The sequence below is a fragment of the Melozone crissalis genome, unplaced genomic scaffold (genome assembly GCF_028551555.1).
Source record: "Melozone crissalis strain CALT ecotype California unplaced genomic scaffold, PUWL_Pcris_2 ptg000041l_1, whole genome shotgun sequence".
Taxonomy (NCBI): Eukaryota; Metazoa; Chordata; class Aves; order Passeriformes; family Passerellidae; genus Melozone; species Melozone crissalis.
The window spans coordinates 5473719-5489184 of NW_026535819.1; the positions used below are offsets into that span (position 1 = coordinate 5473719).

At 48.6% G+C, this 15466-nt stretch overlaps 1 protein-coding gene across 4 annotated transcripts; it reads left to right on the forward strand.

The window, feature by feature from the left end:
- Positions 1-61: 61 nt before the first annotated feature.
- CRAT (carnitine O-acetyltransferase) lies at positions 62-15341 on the forward strand. Of its 4 annotated transcripts, XM_054284001.1 has the most exons (15): positions 62-213; positions 2324-2426; positions 3549-3812; positions 4290-4408; positions 6508-6561; positions 7434-7599; positions 8156-8330; positions 8772-8950; positions 9946-10046; positions 10220-10339; positions 10823-10945; positions 11077-11212; positions 11664-11726; positions 12222-12359; positions 12907-15341. In XM_054284001.1, the coding sequence occupies exons 1-15, from the start codon at positions 62-64 to the stop codon at positions 13120-13122; spliced, it is 2109 nt and encodes a 702-aa protein (XP_054139976.1). In that variant the 3' UTR covers positions 13123-15341. The 4 variants fall into 4 exon arrangements, with proteins under 4 accessions (XP_054139976.1, XP_054139975.1, XP_054139974.1 ...); XM_054284000.1 differs by lacking the exon at positions 2324-2426 and having other exon boundaries at positions 163-213; XM_054283999.1 differs by lacking the exon at positions 62-213 and having other exon boundaries at positions 2175-2426.
- Positions 15342-15466: the final 125 nt, after the last annotated feature.

The following is a 15466-nucleotide window of genomic DNA, read 5'->3' on the forward strand; positions in this document are numbered from 1 at the left end:
CGGCTCCGCCGCCGGCCGCGGCGCTCCTTCTGCTCAGAGCATCACTCTGCCTTTCCCAAAGATGGCACCGCAGGATTCGCCCCACTCCAAGATGGCGGCGGGGCGGCCCCGCCCCGGGGCGGCGGAGCGGCGGCGGCGGCGGCCGGGGTGTCCTTGCGGCGGGCCCGGGGCCAGGGGCGCGGGGCCATGCTCGCCTTGGTGGCCAAGGCTGCGGTAAGAGCGACACCGGGAGGGGCAGCTCTGCCAGGACCGGCCGGAGACGGGGCGCGAGGTGGCGGTCGAGGGTCGGGCAGAGTGGGCGGGCGGCGAGCCCGGGGCCGTGCGGGGCCTTTAGCCGGGGCAGCGCTCACGGTCGCTCCCGGCGGTGCCGCTGTCAGGTCCGATCCCACGCCCCGGCCCGGAGCACAAGCCCGGGTCCCGGTCAGGGTCGTGCTCGGGTGCGCTCGGTGCCACCTCCCCCGGGAGCGGGGCAGGGACCCTGCCGGTGTCAGTCCCCCAGGCCCGCCGGTTTCTTCCCGCTGGTTTTTTCCTGTCCGGGACGGAGATGACAGTGCCAGAATTGTCAGGGCTGGAAGGGATGGATCTCTGGAGATCACCCTGTCCCACCCCCCACCAACGCACGGTCACCTGGGACAGGTGACACAAGAACGTGTCCAGGTGTGTCTCCAGAGAGGGAGACTCCACACCGTCCCTGGGCAGGCACTAGGGCGCAGTGCTCTGCCATCCTCAATGTAAAAAAGTTATTCCTCGTGTTGAGGGCAGACTTCTTGTGTTTTAGTTTATGGCCATTGCTTCCTCTCCTGTCACCGCACACCACTGAAGGGAGTCTGGCACCACCCACTTGACGCCCACCTTGATGATATTTATATGGATTGTTGAGATTCCCTGTCAGCCTCCTCTTCTTCAGATTAAACAGGATGAACTCACAGTCTGTCACTCTCCTCATTCGAGAGATACTCAAGTTCCTTAATTATCTTTATGTCCTCCTCTGGACGCTCTCCACCAGTGCCTTGTCTTGTACTGGGGTGTCCACTTGGGGCTGGCAGCAGGAATGTGGCTGCTGGACAGGGACGGGCCAGGGAAGCCCCGGCAGATGGCATCGGTGGCTCCCAGCGTGCCCATCCTGCTGCACACAGGGCAGAGCTGTCAGACCCCTGCCAGGCTTGGGAGCTGCTCTTTGCAGTCCCTTTTGGGTCCTGACAGGAGGAGACAGAGCAGAACAGCTACGGTGTGGATCCACTCACAGTTACTGAGGGACCAGGCAGGGCACCCAGTTGTCTCGGAGCTTTAGGGGCACTCCAGATTATGATTTAAAAGACAAACCTCAGACATCCTGGTACTCAATTCTGTGGCTGTGCTAAGAATCAGCTATGAAGTTGCTTCTGCCCCCCAGCAGGTGGATTTCCTTTCCCACCAGCTTTGCAGGCTCTGGAAAAGGCTCTTTGCTGTGTTGGAAAGTGGCTCAGCAGTGATGCCAGCCCACAGGCTGGCCCTGTCTGCACACCCTGCTCCACTGGTGTTCATTTTCCTGCTGCTTGTGATCAGGATTGGGCTGTTCCCTCTGTTTGCTGCCAGCTGCCCCCTCAGCTCTGATCACTGTTCCTTCTTCTACCAAATTCTTGAGTTTAACCCCAAACCAAACAAGCAGGGGACAGAAAAGAGGGAAGATAACAAATGCATTCCACAGTTTAACATACAGTGGCTTCCATGGGTTTGTTTTGGGATTTTCACTGTTACCCCATGGAAAATCTGCAGCTGTTTGTTTGGGATCATCATGTTCTATTCAAGCTATTCAGACTGTGCTTTCTGCCCCTCAGGTCATTAGACACACAAAGGAGGGGCTGATATTCCTTGTGACTGCATGGCAATCTCATTGCCCCGCATGGAGATATTTTTTGGTTGTTTTTTTTTTTAAGAGTTGACAACCCAGAACTCCCCAAATCTCTGCTTGCAATAATGACCATACGTGCATAGGGAGTGAGGGCAGTTAGGGTACTGCCCATGGTGCCACCTCCAGGACATAAACTGGGGTCTCTCCTGCCTTATGTCCAGGTGTCCCTCCCAACAGCCACAGTTGTTTCATGCAGGCAAAGGCTGAAGGAACAACATCCCCACTGCTGCCCTAGCTGGAGCCCAGAGTTTGGTCAGAGAGAGTCTCTAGCCAGGTATTGATCAGTGCCAGGAGGGGCACCTTCAGGGCAGTTGTCGCAATCCAGTGAGCCGATAATTGCTGTCCCCTGCCGGGGCTGTGCCAGCCCCGGAGCCCTCTGGTCGCAGCAGTCATGTGGCAGTTGGCTAATGAGGTGACGCCCTGCACGGGCAGCACATTGTCAGGTGGAAGAGGAGACCCACACAGGCCCAGGGAGAGCTGTGCGGTCTGTTCTGTCCCACCGGCCATGGATAGGAAGCAGAAGCAAGCAGAGAAGGTACAGTATGCCCAAGCTGCTGTGATCAACACCTTTCATTTCCTCCCGATCCCACTCTTCTTTTATGCTTCAGTAATTCATCCTCCTGTTGTTTTTCTCATTCCTCCTGCAAACCTCAGTCTCGCAGCTCTTCTCAGGTCCCACAAAGACCCAGCTGCCCAAAAGCAGGGCAGTTTCTGGGGGGCTTTGTCACCTTGTAGATTAGCTCTTTCTTCTCTGTGCCTAACTGCTGGGAGGAGGTGTGGGGACAGCTATTTTCTTACTGTTTTGGAAGTCAAAGGGAGTGTTCTCAGTGGCTTTGCATTCTCAGTACACTGACAATGCAAAGTCCAGAGTCCTGCAGGAGTGTATGATTCAGTAGATCCATGGGAGAGGGAGGTGCAGAGGGAACTGGAAACCTTGAGAGTACTATTGAAACATCTTCAAGCTGAAGAATGTGCAACACTGCTCATCCAGAAGGATGTTGTTACTCTTTTTGGGGAAAACTGGTGAGTTGATTTCCTGGTGAGCACTTGGGTTTGCTGTGTTATAATTTTCCAGCCAGGGAAGTAGTTGATGCTTTTTTTCCCACATGACCCAGTTGGATCGCAGGAGCCTTTTGGCTTCACCCACAGTTTCCTGAATAGATAGAGAAGAGGCATTTTAATCCTACCCCAAACGTAACTAAATTCTGCCTCCTCAAAGCCAAGAGGGTAGTTTGGTTTGGCACAAGGGTTCTGCGTTTTTATCCTTATGCTTTTGTAAGAAATAATGGAAGTTTCTGATAGTGTACAAGATTATTATTTTTTTCACTACTTTCTTCCCACTTACCATGGGATGGAAGGGTTTGACTTTGTCATCACCTGGAGACTCTCAGCTGGAAGGTGTCCACAGAGTGGGGAGATGTGTCATTATCCCAGCAGCATTTTCTCTGAGGAGCTGAGAATAGGTATCTTGGAGATGGAGTTTCTTTTTCACAGCTTTCCTGGATGTCCTGCACCCTTCTCCAGCACACAGCCATGCTCTGCTCCCAGGCTGGGACACCCACGTGCCCAAAGAGAGGCTGGGATGGAGACTCCTACATCCAGGTTCTTTGCTGTCTCGGGGGATGTTCTGTCTCGACATTTGCTCTGTGCTTTGCAGGCCAGGCCCTGTGGCCTGCTGAAGCAGACAGCTCTAAACAAGATCGTGGGCAGATTCCAGCTGCACCAGGAGGCGCTGCCCCACCTGCCTGTGCCCCCCCTGCAGCAGACCCTGGACCAGTACCTGCTGGCCTTGCAGCCCATCATCAGCCCCGAGGAGCTGAGCCACACGCAGCAGCTCGTGGCCGAGTTCCGCAAGCCGGGAGGCGTCGGGGAGAGGCTGCAGAAAGGCCTGGAGAGAAGAGCCAAGAAAACAGAGAACTGGGTAGGTCAGGGCTCTGGGCCCAGCTCTGGTTATGGAGGGTGGAGGGGTGATGTGCATCTCTTCCCTGTCCTGGCTGCATCCACTGGTACCTGTGTTTTAATGGCACCACCTTCCTGACCAGTTTGCTGCTGGTCTCCCCAGGCTGTGCAAACTCCTCGCCGGGGCTTCGGTGAGCAGAGAGATTATGGCAGGACAGGGAGTCACTGGCCCTGCCTCTGGCTGCTGAAGGCTTGAACCTGTCAGCATCACACAGCTGCCTCAGGAAGTTGAAGGAGACCCTGTGCTCAAGCCCTGCACCAAAAGCCACCCATGCCTTGCTCAAATCCTCCTTTCCCCTTCCACCTGCATAGTACAAACCCCTTTGTTTGCAAAGTGTGGGACAGAACTGGGGGCAGGATGCTGAGACCCATCAGCCAGAACTGGGTTGGACAGCAGCAGCAGCAGCAGCTCTCTGCATGTTTTCTTTTTCCATCCCAGCTCTCAGACTGGTGGCTGAAGACAGCTTACCTGGAATATCGCTTGCCAGTCGTGGTCCACTCCAGCCCAGGTGTGGTTTTACCTAAGCAGGATTTTCTGGATCGACAAGGTCAGCTCAGGTAAAATCCTTTTCTACCTTCCCTTAGGTTATTGCTGGGATGAGCTTTCTGTGCTCAACAGGGATGAGGGTATTAAGGCAGATTGGGAATGAGTAATGTGGTCCCCAGGACTGAGCTGTCTTTGCTGTAAGGACAAGGCTGCCAGGCTGTAAGCAAACTCCTGGTTGCACCAGTCTAAATATTTCATCAGGGGAGAAAACCAAAGAGTCTAGTGGTTCAGGTATTAAACAGGGACTAAGAAATTACATTTAGGTCTTTGCTCAAGCACAGATCTTCACTGCAAAATGGCCCCATCACTGGCTGAAGACATTGTGAGGATGTACTGGAGGCAGTGTTATTGTGTGTGCAGTTAAAGGAGGCACAAAAAGTAGCCCAGGCATGTAAAGGAGATCACCCAGAAATGCCTCTGGAGTTTGCTAGTTTATAGGGATGGAGGAGCCTGACAGGGACTGTCCCCTGTTGTGATTCATAGTTTGGGAAACCACAGTGACCAGCCTTCCCACTCCAGGCTTTTCCTTGCAATCAGACCCTGCCATGCCCTCTTTTTCTCATGGGCTCCCTTTAATTTTTAACCACCACTAGCAGTGTGTTTTGAATCCATCTGCAAAAACAAAACTTCAGCACTGACCTTTACACAGGTACCTTTGCCACAGTTACCAGTCAGCACTGCCCTGGCAGATCAGAAGTACCAGCCAGGGGATCAGTGAGGCTGGGAACAAATCCTCCCTCCCACCCCTCGATACACCTGAGCACAGGATTAGCCTCACAACAGTGCAAGAGTACACAAATGTCTTGAAAGCTCCCTGTTGTGTTATTCACTCTTAAGTTTTCCAAATAATCTGGAGAGCTGCAAGTGCCCAGCCAGTGGAATTCAGCAGCTGCATAAGAAGGTGGGCTCCTGTGTAAAATACAGTTTAAATGTGTGTTTGGGTAGTTTGTGGCTGCACAAAGAAGTTTGACAGTGCAGCTTGAAACTAAAGCTTCCAAAAGCAAAAGGCAAATTCGGAAAGTGGTGATTTTTTTACTCCTTGACCTGGCAAAACTGCTGGCTGAAAACAAGTCAACCAACCTCTCCTATCTCCTCGAGCCCAAACTCTGCTTCCAGGCTGTTAATTCTCTGGAAAGGAACACAGACACTCTTACTTGTGTTTCCCTCATGTTTTGCAGTAAGACTGAGTAATTTTAATTGAAAACTACTTTGCAGAATGCCTCATTTCACAGAACCCTTAGGTTCTTGGACTTGTGTCCTTTGATCTTTCCTAGGAATGGGCAGGCTGAGCCAATCTGAAGGATACTGCCTGCAAATGCCAAATGTTGGCACCACATCACTCAGCCAACAACACGACCCCCTGTCCCAGTGACCTCCTGCCTCCTTTCTGCAGGGACAGGTGGGAGCTCCCATGTCAGAGAAGGCCAATCTGGCCAAGAGAAGGTCAATTCTAGCTAAGCAGCTTGATGTGGCATGCAACAGCCCTGCTGGGAGCTGGCATTGGCACTGTTTACATTGATCCTGGTAAACACAACCCCTCAGCGTCCTCATGCAGCACATCTGCTTTGTTTCCAAGCCCTCAGTGCCAGAGGAACTCTCCAGAGTTATGTTAGCAGCAGGATGTTCACTGGGGTAGGAACTCAGTCACCAGTGGTGTCTTAGATGCAGGGACAAACAGCTGCATCTTGGCTTGACACTCCAAGGTGGCCCCTAGCCAGGGAAGGGCACAAATCCTTGGTGCTGGTTTTAATGCTGAGAATCAGAACTCAGATATGATAAAATTGTAACACATCAGTAGCAAACACTGCTGTTAGAGGGTCATTAATGCATAACTGAATCCTTCTTTCTTGAAAGCTGTCCAGAGTTCCTTGGCTGTGTAGTAAGACACATAAAAAAAAGAAAATGCACACAGTAGGACTATGCAGCAATCTCAAACCACAGCCCAGAGTGGCTGTGTCAGTGAACCAGAGATGGGCACAACAGGGGCTAGGCAGAAAGGCTGAGCTTCCTGAGGAGCAGAGAGCAGCTCTGCTAATCCTCCTCAGCTCGTCCCTCAGCCCCAGACACATCTGTGCCTGATCTCAGCTTGTTACATTTGGTATTTTTCCAGGTTTGCTGCCAAGCTGATCGAGGGTATCCTGGATTTCAAGGCTATGATTGACAAGTGAGTAACTGACCCTCCTGAGAGCTCACACCTTCTTTAACATCATGGAGAGGCTGAGCCTTGTCCATAAATCTCCCACACAGAAAGGCAGGAGATGACAGCACAGATTTGGAAAGAGACACTGTAATCCCCAGTCCCCTCCAGTGGAAAAAAGCAAAATTACTCTTCTGTCTTCACGTTCTTTGTTTACCTCAATACTTTTTTCATTGGCATGGGAACATGCTTGGAGGGAGCGAGCACGACTGACAGTCCTACAGAGCTTTGCACTTCTGTTTGCTCACAGGACAAGCTACAGCTCAGGCAGCAGGAATTTGAGTCTCTAACATTGGGTTCCTGGTGTTTCTCACCTCCCAGCTAGGTGGAATGAGCTCTAGAGAAATTTGTTCCTCCCTTACTCTTTTTCTTTTGGTCACCAGCAAATCTCTGTTGGACACACCTTATTTAAAGTCCAAAAATACGTTTACCAACACCAACAGTCAGACAAAGTTCAGGGTGGTTGGAATATGACTGCAGAAGTGAGAGATTGAGCCCCTGCCTAGTTCATGAATCACATCAGATACTCATCACACAGAGGTACAGCCATGGACTAGGTCCAGAGACCTGATTCTCTGGTGTCACAGAAAGGACACTGTTTATTCCCCTTCCCAAATGAAAGGCCAGCAGACAGACATTTTTTGTAGCCTGTACTAAGAAAGCTGCTGGGAATGGGGAAGGACAGCCCCTTTTTTATGCCACCAATACCTTTAGGTGTTGTCAGAGGTAGGGAGGGAGTGCAGCTGCAAGGGAGAGCCTGTGACCTGTGTAGGGAGCACAGGCCTGCTCACACTGATCTGTTCCCTCTCTCCTTCCTCCTTACCTTGCTGTGTGTCCAGTGAGACCCTCCCAGTGGAGTACATGGGTGGGAAGCCCCTCTGTATGAACCAGTACTACCAGATCCTCTCATCCTGCCGCATTCCCGGGCCCAAGCGGGACTCCATTGTCAACTATGGCAAAGGCAAAAAGCAGTCCAGACACATCACAGTTGTTCACAACTTCCAGGTAAGGCAACTGCTGGGCTCTCAAGGTTTGTTGAGCTGCAGGTGTCCCTTTTGCTAGCTGTTATACAGAGGAAAGGGAATAACAAAGTCTCTGCCCACAAGGTTTTTCTCACCAGGGATTTGTTCCTGCTCCCTTTATCCCCTTCGGCCAGCAGCAGAATTGCCACATAAAAGCAGCAGACTAGAGGCAGAAAAATGTCTTCCTCTGTTTCTTTCCCCTGTAATTCCTGTCTCTCAAAGCCCAGAGACCATGTCTGCAACTGGAAACTGAAAGTGAAAATTGGATAACAAATCCTCCCACTGCAGCTTAGTCTCAGAAACAGGAATTCCTCCTTGGTCCTTGTAACCATGGCTTCATAAAACCAGGACTGTATTTATGCCCCGCAAAGGAAGCTGGACTTGGGTCTCTCAATTCTGAGCATCCTTCAAAAGTCTTGCAAGCTGAGTTCTTCAGCTAGGCCTTACCTTCTCAAAGTAGCTGTTCCCAGTTTCTGGGGCTGGACAATTATCTTCTCTCACTGTCTGTATCTGTCCTTGTCCACTCTTCTCACCTTCAGTTCTTTGAGCTGGATGTTTACCACAGTGATGGATCTCCCCTTACTGCGGACCAGCTCTTCATTCAGCTGGAGAAGATCTGGAACACCTCCCTCCAAACAAACAAAGAACCTATTGGGATCCTCACCACCAACCACCGAAACAGCTGGGCAAAAGCCTACAACAACCTCCTGAAAGGTCTGTAGAGCCTCTAACACACATGTACTAAAAAACACTGCAAATCCTTGACCAACAAACCTCCCCACTGTGCTTTGTTCAGTTTTTTTCTTTGGAAGCTTGTTTTGGACAGATAACATGAGCTCTCCACCTTAAAGAAGCAATTGTTGCAATCTGTTGTAATTTTTGGGTTGGGAGGTACAGATTCAAAGTATGAAGTTTAGTGAAATCCCAGAGTTTGTGACCTTGCAAATGGGTAGGATGTAAGAAAAGTGAAAAAAGGAGGGTGAATTTAGCATGTTCACACCTGTAACAACGCAGCTGGCTGCAATTTTAATAGCTGTGTACACCCCCACTGAGGTATGGTGGGAACTCAACACCGCGTCCTTCAAACCCATCCTTTCAAACATCTCTCCTTCCAATGACACAGCCCCCACTTACTCACAGTCATTTCTCTCCCAGATAAGACCAACAAGGAGTCCGTGCGTGCGATTGAGAAGAGCATCTGCACCGTGTGCCTGGACGCCCCCATGCCCCGGGTGTCCGAGGACATCTACAAGAGCCGCGTGGCCGCGCAGATGCTGCATGGCGGCGGCAGCCGCTTGAACAGCGGCAACCGATGGTTCGACAAAACCCTGCAGGTAGGAGCTGATGCTCTAAAGGTACTGAAGAGGTCGCTCTGGAGGTGTTTCCTGAGACTACAAAAGTCTAAAAAATCCCTTTTGCAGCAAAGGTCCTCATGTCAAGAGAATGGAAAAACAAGGGAGAGGAGGAGTGGTGGCTGATGGTGTGAGATGCTGTGGTTGCCCCTGCAGTCACCAGCATTTGTTGCTGCCTCAGGGACTTGCTTCTTTTCTGCCTCTGCCCACGTTTATTCAGTGCAGCAGGTCTTTGTGTTCCTTATAAATCAATTTTCTGCCTGCGGTCAACAATGCCTCATCTGCTCGGAGGAAGCCCAGACGATGGGAGGTCTGTTCCTTGGATCTCCTCCAGGCTTGTCACTTTTCCTGGTTCTGCCAGAAGCTGCCCAATGGCATTTTGTTTAGTTTTTTGAAACATGCACTGCCATCTCACAGCATCCCTCTGATCTCTTCTCCATTCAGTCTTGTCAAGATCCTTCAACAGCAGCTGCTGTTGGAGCTTTTCCTTCATTAGTTGGTATATCCTGGCTTGCAGATTGTAGCAATGATGCTTTAGAGGACTCCTCTCATACCTGCTGAACTCTTCAGTGTTTTCAGCTGTTTTGTTCTTATTTGGAACTCTTCACTAAGGGGATAAAGTTTAGATGTTCCAGCTGATTGAAAAGTAAGGGTAAGGCAGCATGTGGCAATGTTATTCCTGTACTGTGGGTGCATCTCAGCAAACCAGAGCCACTGAACCTTTCTGTATGGCCAAAGCACTGAGCACACCATTATGTCAAGCACACCCTTATCCAGGGAATTTTGCAGAACTGTAACAGTGCTCCCAGATCTTCTGCACCTGCTGAAAGGATTCCACTGCTGTGCTGCTAAAGGAGACCTCTCAGTGTGCAGGGACAGGCTCTGATACAGACAGGGAGACACTGAAGTCTCTCTGGGTATCTTCTGCCTCACACACTGCCTGTCATCAACACTGTCCTCTCATGCTTCTGTCCCAGTTCATCGTTGCTGAAGATGGCTCCTGTGGTCTCGTATATGAGCACGCTCCCTCCGAAGGCCCACCCATCGTTGCTCTTCTGGACCACATCGTGGAGTTCACGTGAGTCCTGCCCTGCTTCTCCTCAGCATTGGAGATCCCTTATTGGCACTGTGAGGGGTCTGGCAGGCTGTGATCAGGGTCACAAGGTGTTGGGGAAGGTCTCCTGTGCATTTCTATCCAGGCTGTGGTCTCATGCCAAAGCCCTGGTCAAACTGAACCATTTCTCTGTGCAGGAAGAAACCTGAGACGGGCAAATCTCCTACAGTTCATCTGCCAATGCCCAAAAAGCTGCGGTTTAACATCACCCCAGAAATCAAGAATGACATCGAGAATGCAAAGCAAAACCTCAACATGTGAGTATGGAGAAGTGGGTGGGTGACTGAGGGAGTAATTCTTGTCCCCATTTGGAGCCTGTCAGTGGTTTAAATGAGGCTTTTCCCACTGCAGCCAGGGAGTTTTCCCAGGGACTTCTGGGCTCAACAGCATTCAGCTGAGCTGAAAAGCACTGCCAGGAATAAGGTCAGAGGTGCTAGAAAAGGGTTATTACTGATTCATCCCATTTGCTAAGAAAGAGCAAGGCTTTACTGGATCCAGCCAAGAATACTGGAGTATAAACACACACATGACCATCTAACCTGATGGAGATTTTCTACAGTGGCCAAAAATTCTTACCTCTGTGGTGCTGCCCAAAGAGATCTATGTGTGCTGGAGCTCTCTGTCCCTGCATAGGTCAGATCCAGATGGCCTGTTCCCTCTGAGCCTTGAGAAAGCAAATACATTCCACTGTGTTACAAGAATGAGCAACAAAGGAACAGTTCCTCTTTCTTTCCTTGCAGAATGGTTGAAGATCTGGATATCAAAGTCATGGTCTTTCATCAATTTGGGAAAGGATTCCCCAAGTCAGAGAAGATAAGCCCTGATGCTTTTATCCAGCTGGCCTTGCAGCTGGCATACTACAGGTAAGACCACCCACAGGTCATTCCTCAGCCTCCTCACTGACAGACTCAAACTTGTGAGCTTGCTAAAGCTGGCACAGACCAGGCTCTGCCAGGGCAGACTCACTGCTGTGCCTTTCTCCTCGCTGCCCCAGGATGTACGGTCGCGCCTGTGCCACGTACGAGAGCGCGTCGCTGCGGATGTTCCGCCTGGGCCGCACCGACACCATCCGCTCCGCCTCCGTGGACTCCCTCAAGTTTGTGCAGTCCATGGACAGCCCTGACAAATCGGTGAGGCTCTCAAAGAAGTGGAGTTAGAGGAATCCAGCAAAGAGAAAAGCTGTTTATTTGGCTAACCCTGTGTCATCTGGTTTCAGCTAAGAAGGGCTGCCCCATATTGGGCTAAACCATAGCTTGCAGTATCTTTACACATCAGGGGTTTGATTTGACTTTTCTATCATATGTACTGAAAGCCTGGGAAATATCATGTGGATGTTTCTGAACCCACCAAAAAGTCCTTTGTAAGGCTGTTCAGCTACTCAAACTAAGTTCTGCTACTGATGGATGAACTCTATTCAAATGAAGTAACGCTGCCAAACAAAATGATGCAAAAATTAAATCTAGTAAATATAAATGAGTTTCATACAGACACACAAAGCAGAAATGTCCTCCATCCTAGAGAACAGCCAAAATAAGGTTCTCCATTCTGCAGAAAAACTTAAACAGATTTATGTGTTCTCAGGACCAGGAGAAAGCAGACCTGCTGAGGAAAGCCACACAGGCCCACAGGGAATACACAGACATGGTGAGTGTCCTCTATACAGACAGGCTTGGGGGTTTACCCAGCAAATGAGAGCTCTGAGGAAAGACAAGACCTGAACATCTTTTGCTCCTGACACAGCAGTGTGGCCATCAGGGTTGCAAAGGTCTGATGTGACATTGCTTTAAAGCCACAGACTAAATCCTCTCTAGCTGGTGTGTTAAGTGTCCCTTGTGACTGGCCTAAAGGAGAGAATTAGGTATTACAATAGCTTAATTTCTTACCATCATTGTTGCTGATAAACACTGAAGTTGCAAAAGGAGCTTTTAAACCAGAGGGAGTCCATGGGCAGGAACTATAAGGTTGTTTGCACTGGTGTGTTCAATTTCACAGTCCTTACAAACAAGATTATGTGTCTTAAATGCAACATCTAGTTTCCTTCTAACTTTAGAGACTTTTTAGAAGTGTTCTTTTCTTTAACCCAAAGAAATAGTTTTGCTCAGGCCTGGCTTTCATGTGTCCATCCTTGCTTTCCCCCAGGCCATCCGGGGCAATGCCATAGACCGGCACCTCCTGGGGCTGAAGCTCCAGGCAATCGAGGACCTGGTGAGCATTCCTGAGCTCTTCATGGACACAGCCTATGCTGTTGCAATGCACTTCAACCTCTCAACCAGCCAGGTACAACTCATCTGAGCCAAATACACTCTCTGTTCCTTTTCATGCCTTCCTTCTCCGTGTTTCTCTTCAGTTCCTTTTTGTTAGAAACTCATCTACATTGGGTGAGAAATTTCTAAGCTGGCTGTCGATCCCACAAAGCTACAGATCTGATCTTACGCTTTCCATAGTCCCTCACAGACACGTAAAACACTAACATAACCAAAGCCAAGACCACCAAGAGTGTTTGATGTCTAAATCCAAGTGATATCAATGAAGTCAGCAGCCAGAACAGCTTTGTGTTAAATGCTGTGCTCTGATTTTTACTGTATAATTCCACTTGTGACTTACTGCAAGCTTACCCTGGGGAGAAGCACTCCTGTGCAAATGCAGAAAACACTTTGCTGCTAAATAGTAGGATCCAGCACATGTGGTGGAAGGTGAGGGTGACCAAAGGCCCTTCTAGAGCAGTTTAATGAGATGAGTTTCCTCTGTTGACAGAGCTGTTTCCATTTGATGGTTTCATTTTTCTCTGACTGGTCAGAAGGTTTTAATCACATTGTCTCCACAGGTCCCAGCCAAGACAGATTGTGTGATGTGTTTTGGTCCCGTGGTTCCAGATGGCTACGGAGTGTGTTACAACCCCATGGAGGAACACATCAACTTTGCAATTTCAGCCTTCAATAGCTGTGCTGACACAAACGCCGCCCGCATGGCACACTACCTTGAGAAAGCACTGCTGGACATGAGGATCTTGCTCCAGGCTGCTCCCAAATCCAAACTGTAAGAGGGAAACCCCCAGTTAAATGGGCTATCCCTGATGCACTGAAGCTCCCAGTTCCTCAGAAAACAATTCAGAGAACAGCAAAGATATCTACCATTTGTTTTCAGCAAGATGTTACAGAATAGTCACCCGCAGACGTCAGACTCTGTAGCGAGAGGAAACACTGCCTCAAACCAAAGTAGAACTGAGAGGCCTCTCCCATCAATGCAAAGTGCACCTTCCTGTCCTCAAAGAGGACACAAATATGATTTTTATGAAAACTACTGTAAGGGAGTACAGAAAGCACAGTCCTTGCCAGTGGCTAAATCCATTTGGTGAGGAAGGTAGTTCTTGTCCATGAGAAGCAGGGAATGATTGTTGTATGATAGAACTACTGTAAGACCAAGTCTTTTTCCTGATTTCATCTTCTAAGAGCATCTTCCAGTCTTGACTGAAGATTTTTCAACTGCTCCAGCAAAGCCTCATAATTGAACTCCAGGAAGAGGAGAAGGAAGTTCAGCCAGAGCAGATCCAGTCTTGTTAGAGTACACTGCACTGCTTATCCCAGGCACTCCAGCCAGTACAGGCTCTGCAGGAATGTTCCTTCCCCTTGTTCAGGACACTGGCATCTCCTTCGTCTTATACTGACCCTCTTAACAACAGGACATGACTTGATACAAACTAAGGTGATTTTTACTGTTTCAGGTTATTTTTGTTGTTGTTCTTGCTCTGAGCTTTTTGTTAAGCTTCCTGCCATGGTCCTACCATTGATCATCCAGCTCAGCCTTAAGCTTTTTCCCCATAAAGCTGCTACAAAACTCTCCTCATGTAAGTTTTGCCAGCCTTGGCTTTAGGTACCTTCACATCTGCAGAGATGAGAAGGAATTTCTTAGACATTTAGCTTGACACTTGCTCCACTGTTCCTTACTTTGGAGCTGAGGAAAAGAAAAAGATGCTGACTCTTTATGAACAAGCCACATGCCTGATGTCCTTCAGGACACAAACATTAACCCAATGTGGTTTTACACCTTGCTTTCAGAAACAGCCTTTTTGTGCACAATGTTATGCCCAAGCTGTGGACAAATAAGGATGTTTCTGATCAGGAACTCCAACACATACTTCCATTCCTGGCCCACAGAGGTGAAATCTGTTAAAGGGCAAAGGAGAAACAGCTGCAGAAACCCTTCTTTCACTCTGTTGTAACAAGGCAGAAAATCTTGAAAAACAGGAAGAAAGCTGTAGGTTTTTTTCTGCACTGTTCCTGCACAGCACCTTTTCTGCCACTCTGGGGAGTTATTTCTTACTGAAATACTACTCCAATTTGTGTCAGCTTTATTCTGTGAGAGAATGATCTCATGTGATACTGTTTTTATGTTCAGTTGACAAACTTGAGACAGTAGAAGATTATATATAAACATTAACATACAATGGTAGCATAGGAACTACTTCCAACCCATCTGTCAGAACCCAAGCTCCTGACTACACTTTTATTTAGTAAAACCATATGGTAATAAAGAATTCTAGTGCTCTTTCTGCAGTAGGAATTCTGTATTTAAATTGCACACCCTTCAAGATGTGTCTGCTGGGATGTCACCATAAATAAGAAGCATTAGGAGTGTGATGGCCTGTTTTGTTAACAGGGAAATAATTGCAAGGGACATGATCAAAGTGCCTTAATGAACATATATGTACAAATTTGCACTAAAGCTTTTTAAAGTAAAAGAAGAAAAAATAATTCTAATTTGTTTCTCAAAATACACATGCCAATGCTTTTGGCATTTTTTTTTCCTGAAAGGATGTTATTCAAAGCTTCTGTCTTATACCTAATAACATACCTTAAAAGAGGAAAATTTAATTGAAACTCACCTGCACAGCCAGTGATTGTATTGAACTTGATTGAACTGCCACTTTCACATCATCTACATGGATTTAGTTGATCTTTTAGAAGAATCTTGAATGGAGTGAGACAGCCTAAAAGCATGAATAGGAGCACTACAGACCTGCAAGCAGAAATCCCTGCTCTGGTGACTCCTCTGTATCAATCAGACTGAAAACTGCAAGAGGATACTCAGTATTATCAAACTCTAAGTGATTGTGTAAATACTACAGACAAGAACAAACCTTACTGGAGTAACATCTGGATTCATGGAGCCTTTTACATGGAAAAAAAAATATTCATTTTGCCAAAGTAATCCTCCCCCCATACTGAATCAGCCTCTGTTACCAGGGGAAGAATTATTTTTCCAAGTAGCACCACTGAAGTATTTGGGACTGGCCTTTTTCCACTTCTGTCTCAAAGGGGAAGGCTCTCAAAGCAAAGTGCCTATTAAAGACTAAGCATAAGCATGTGCTGCTGAAGATTGTACCT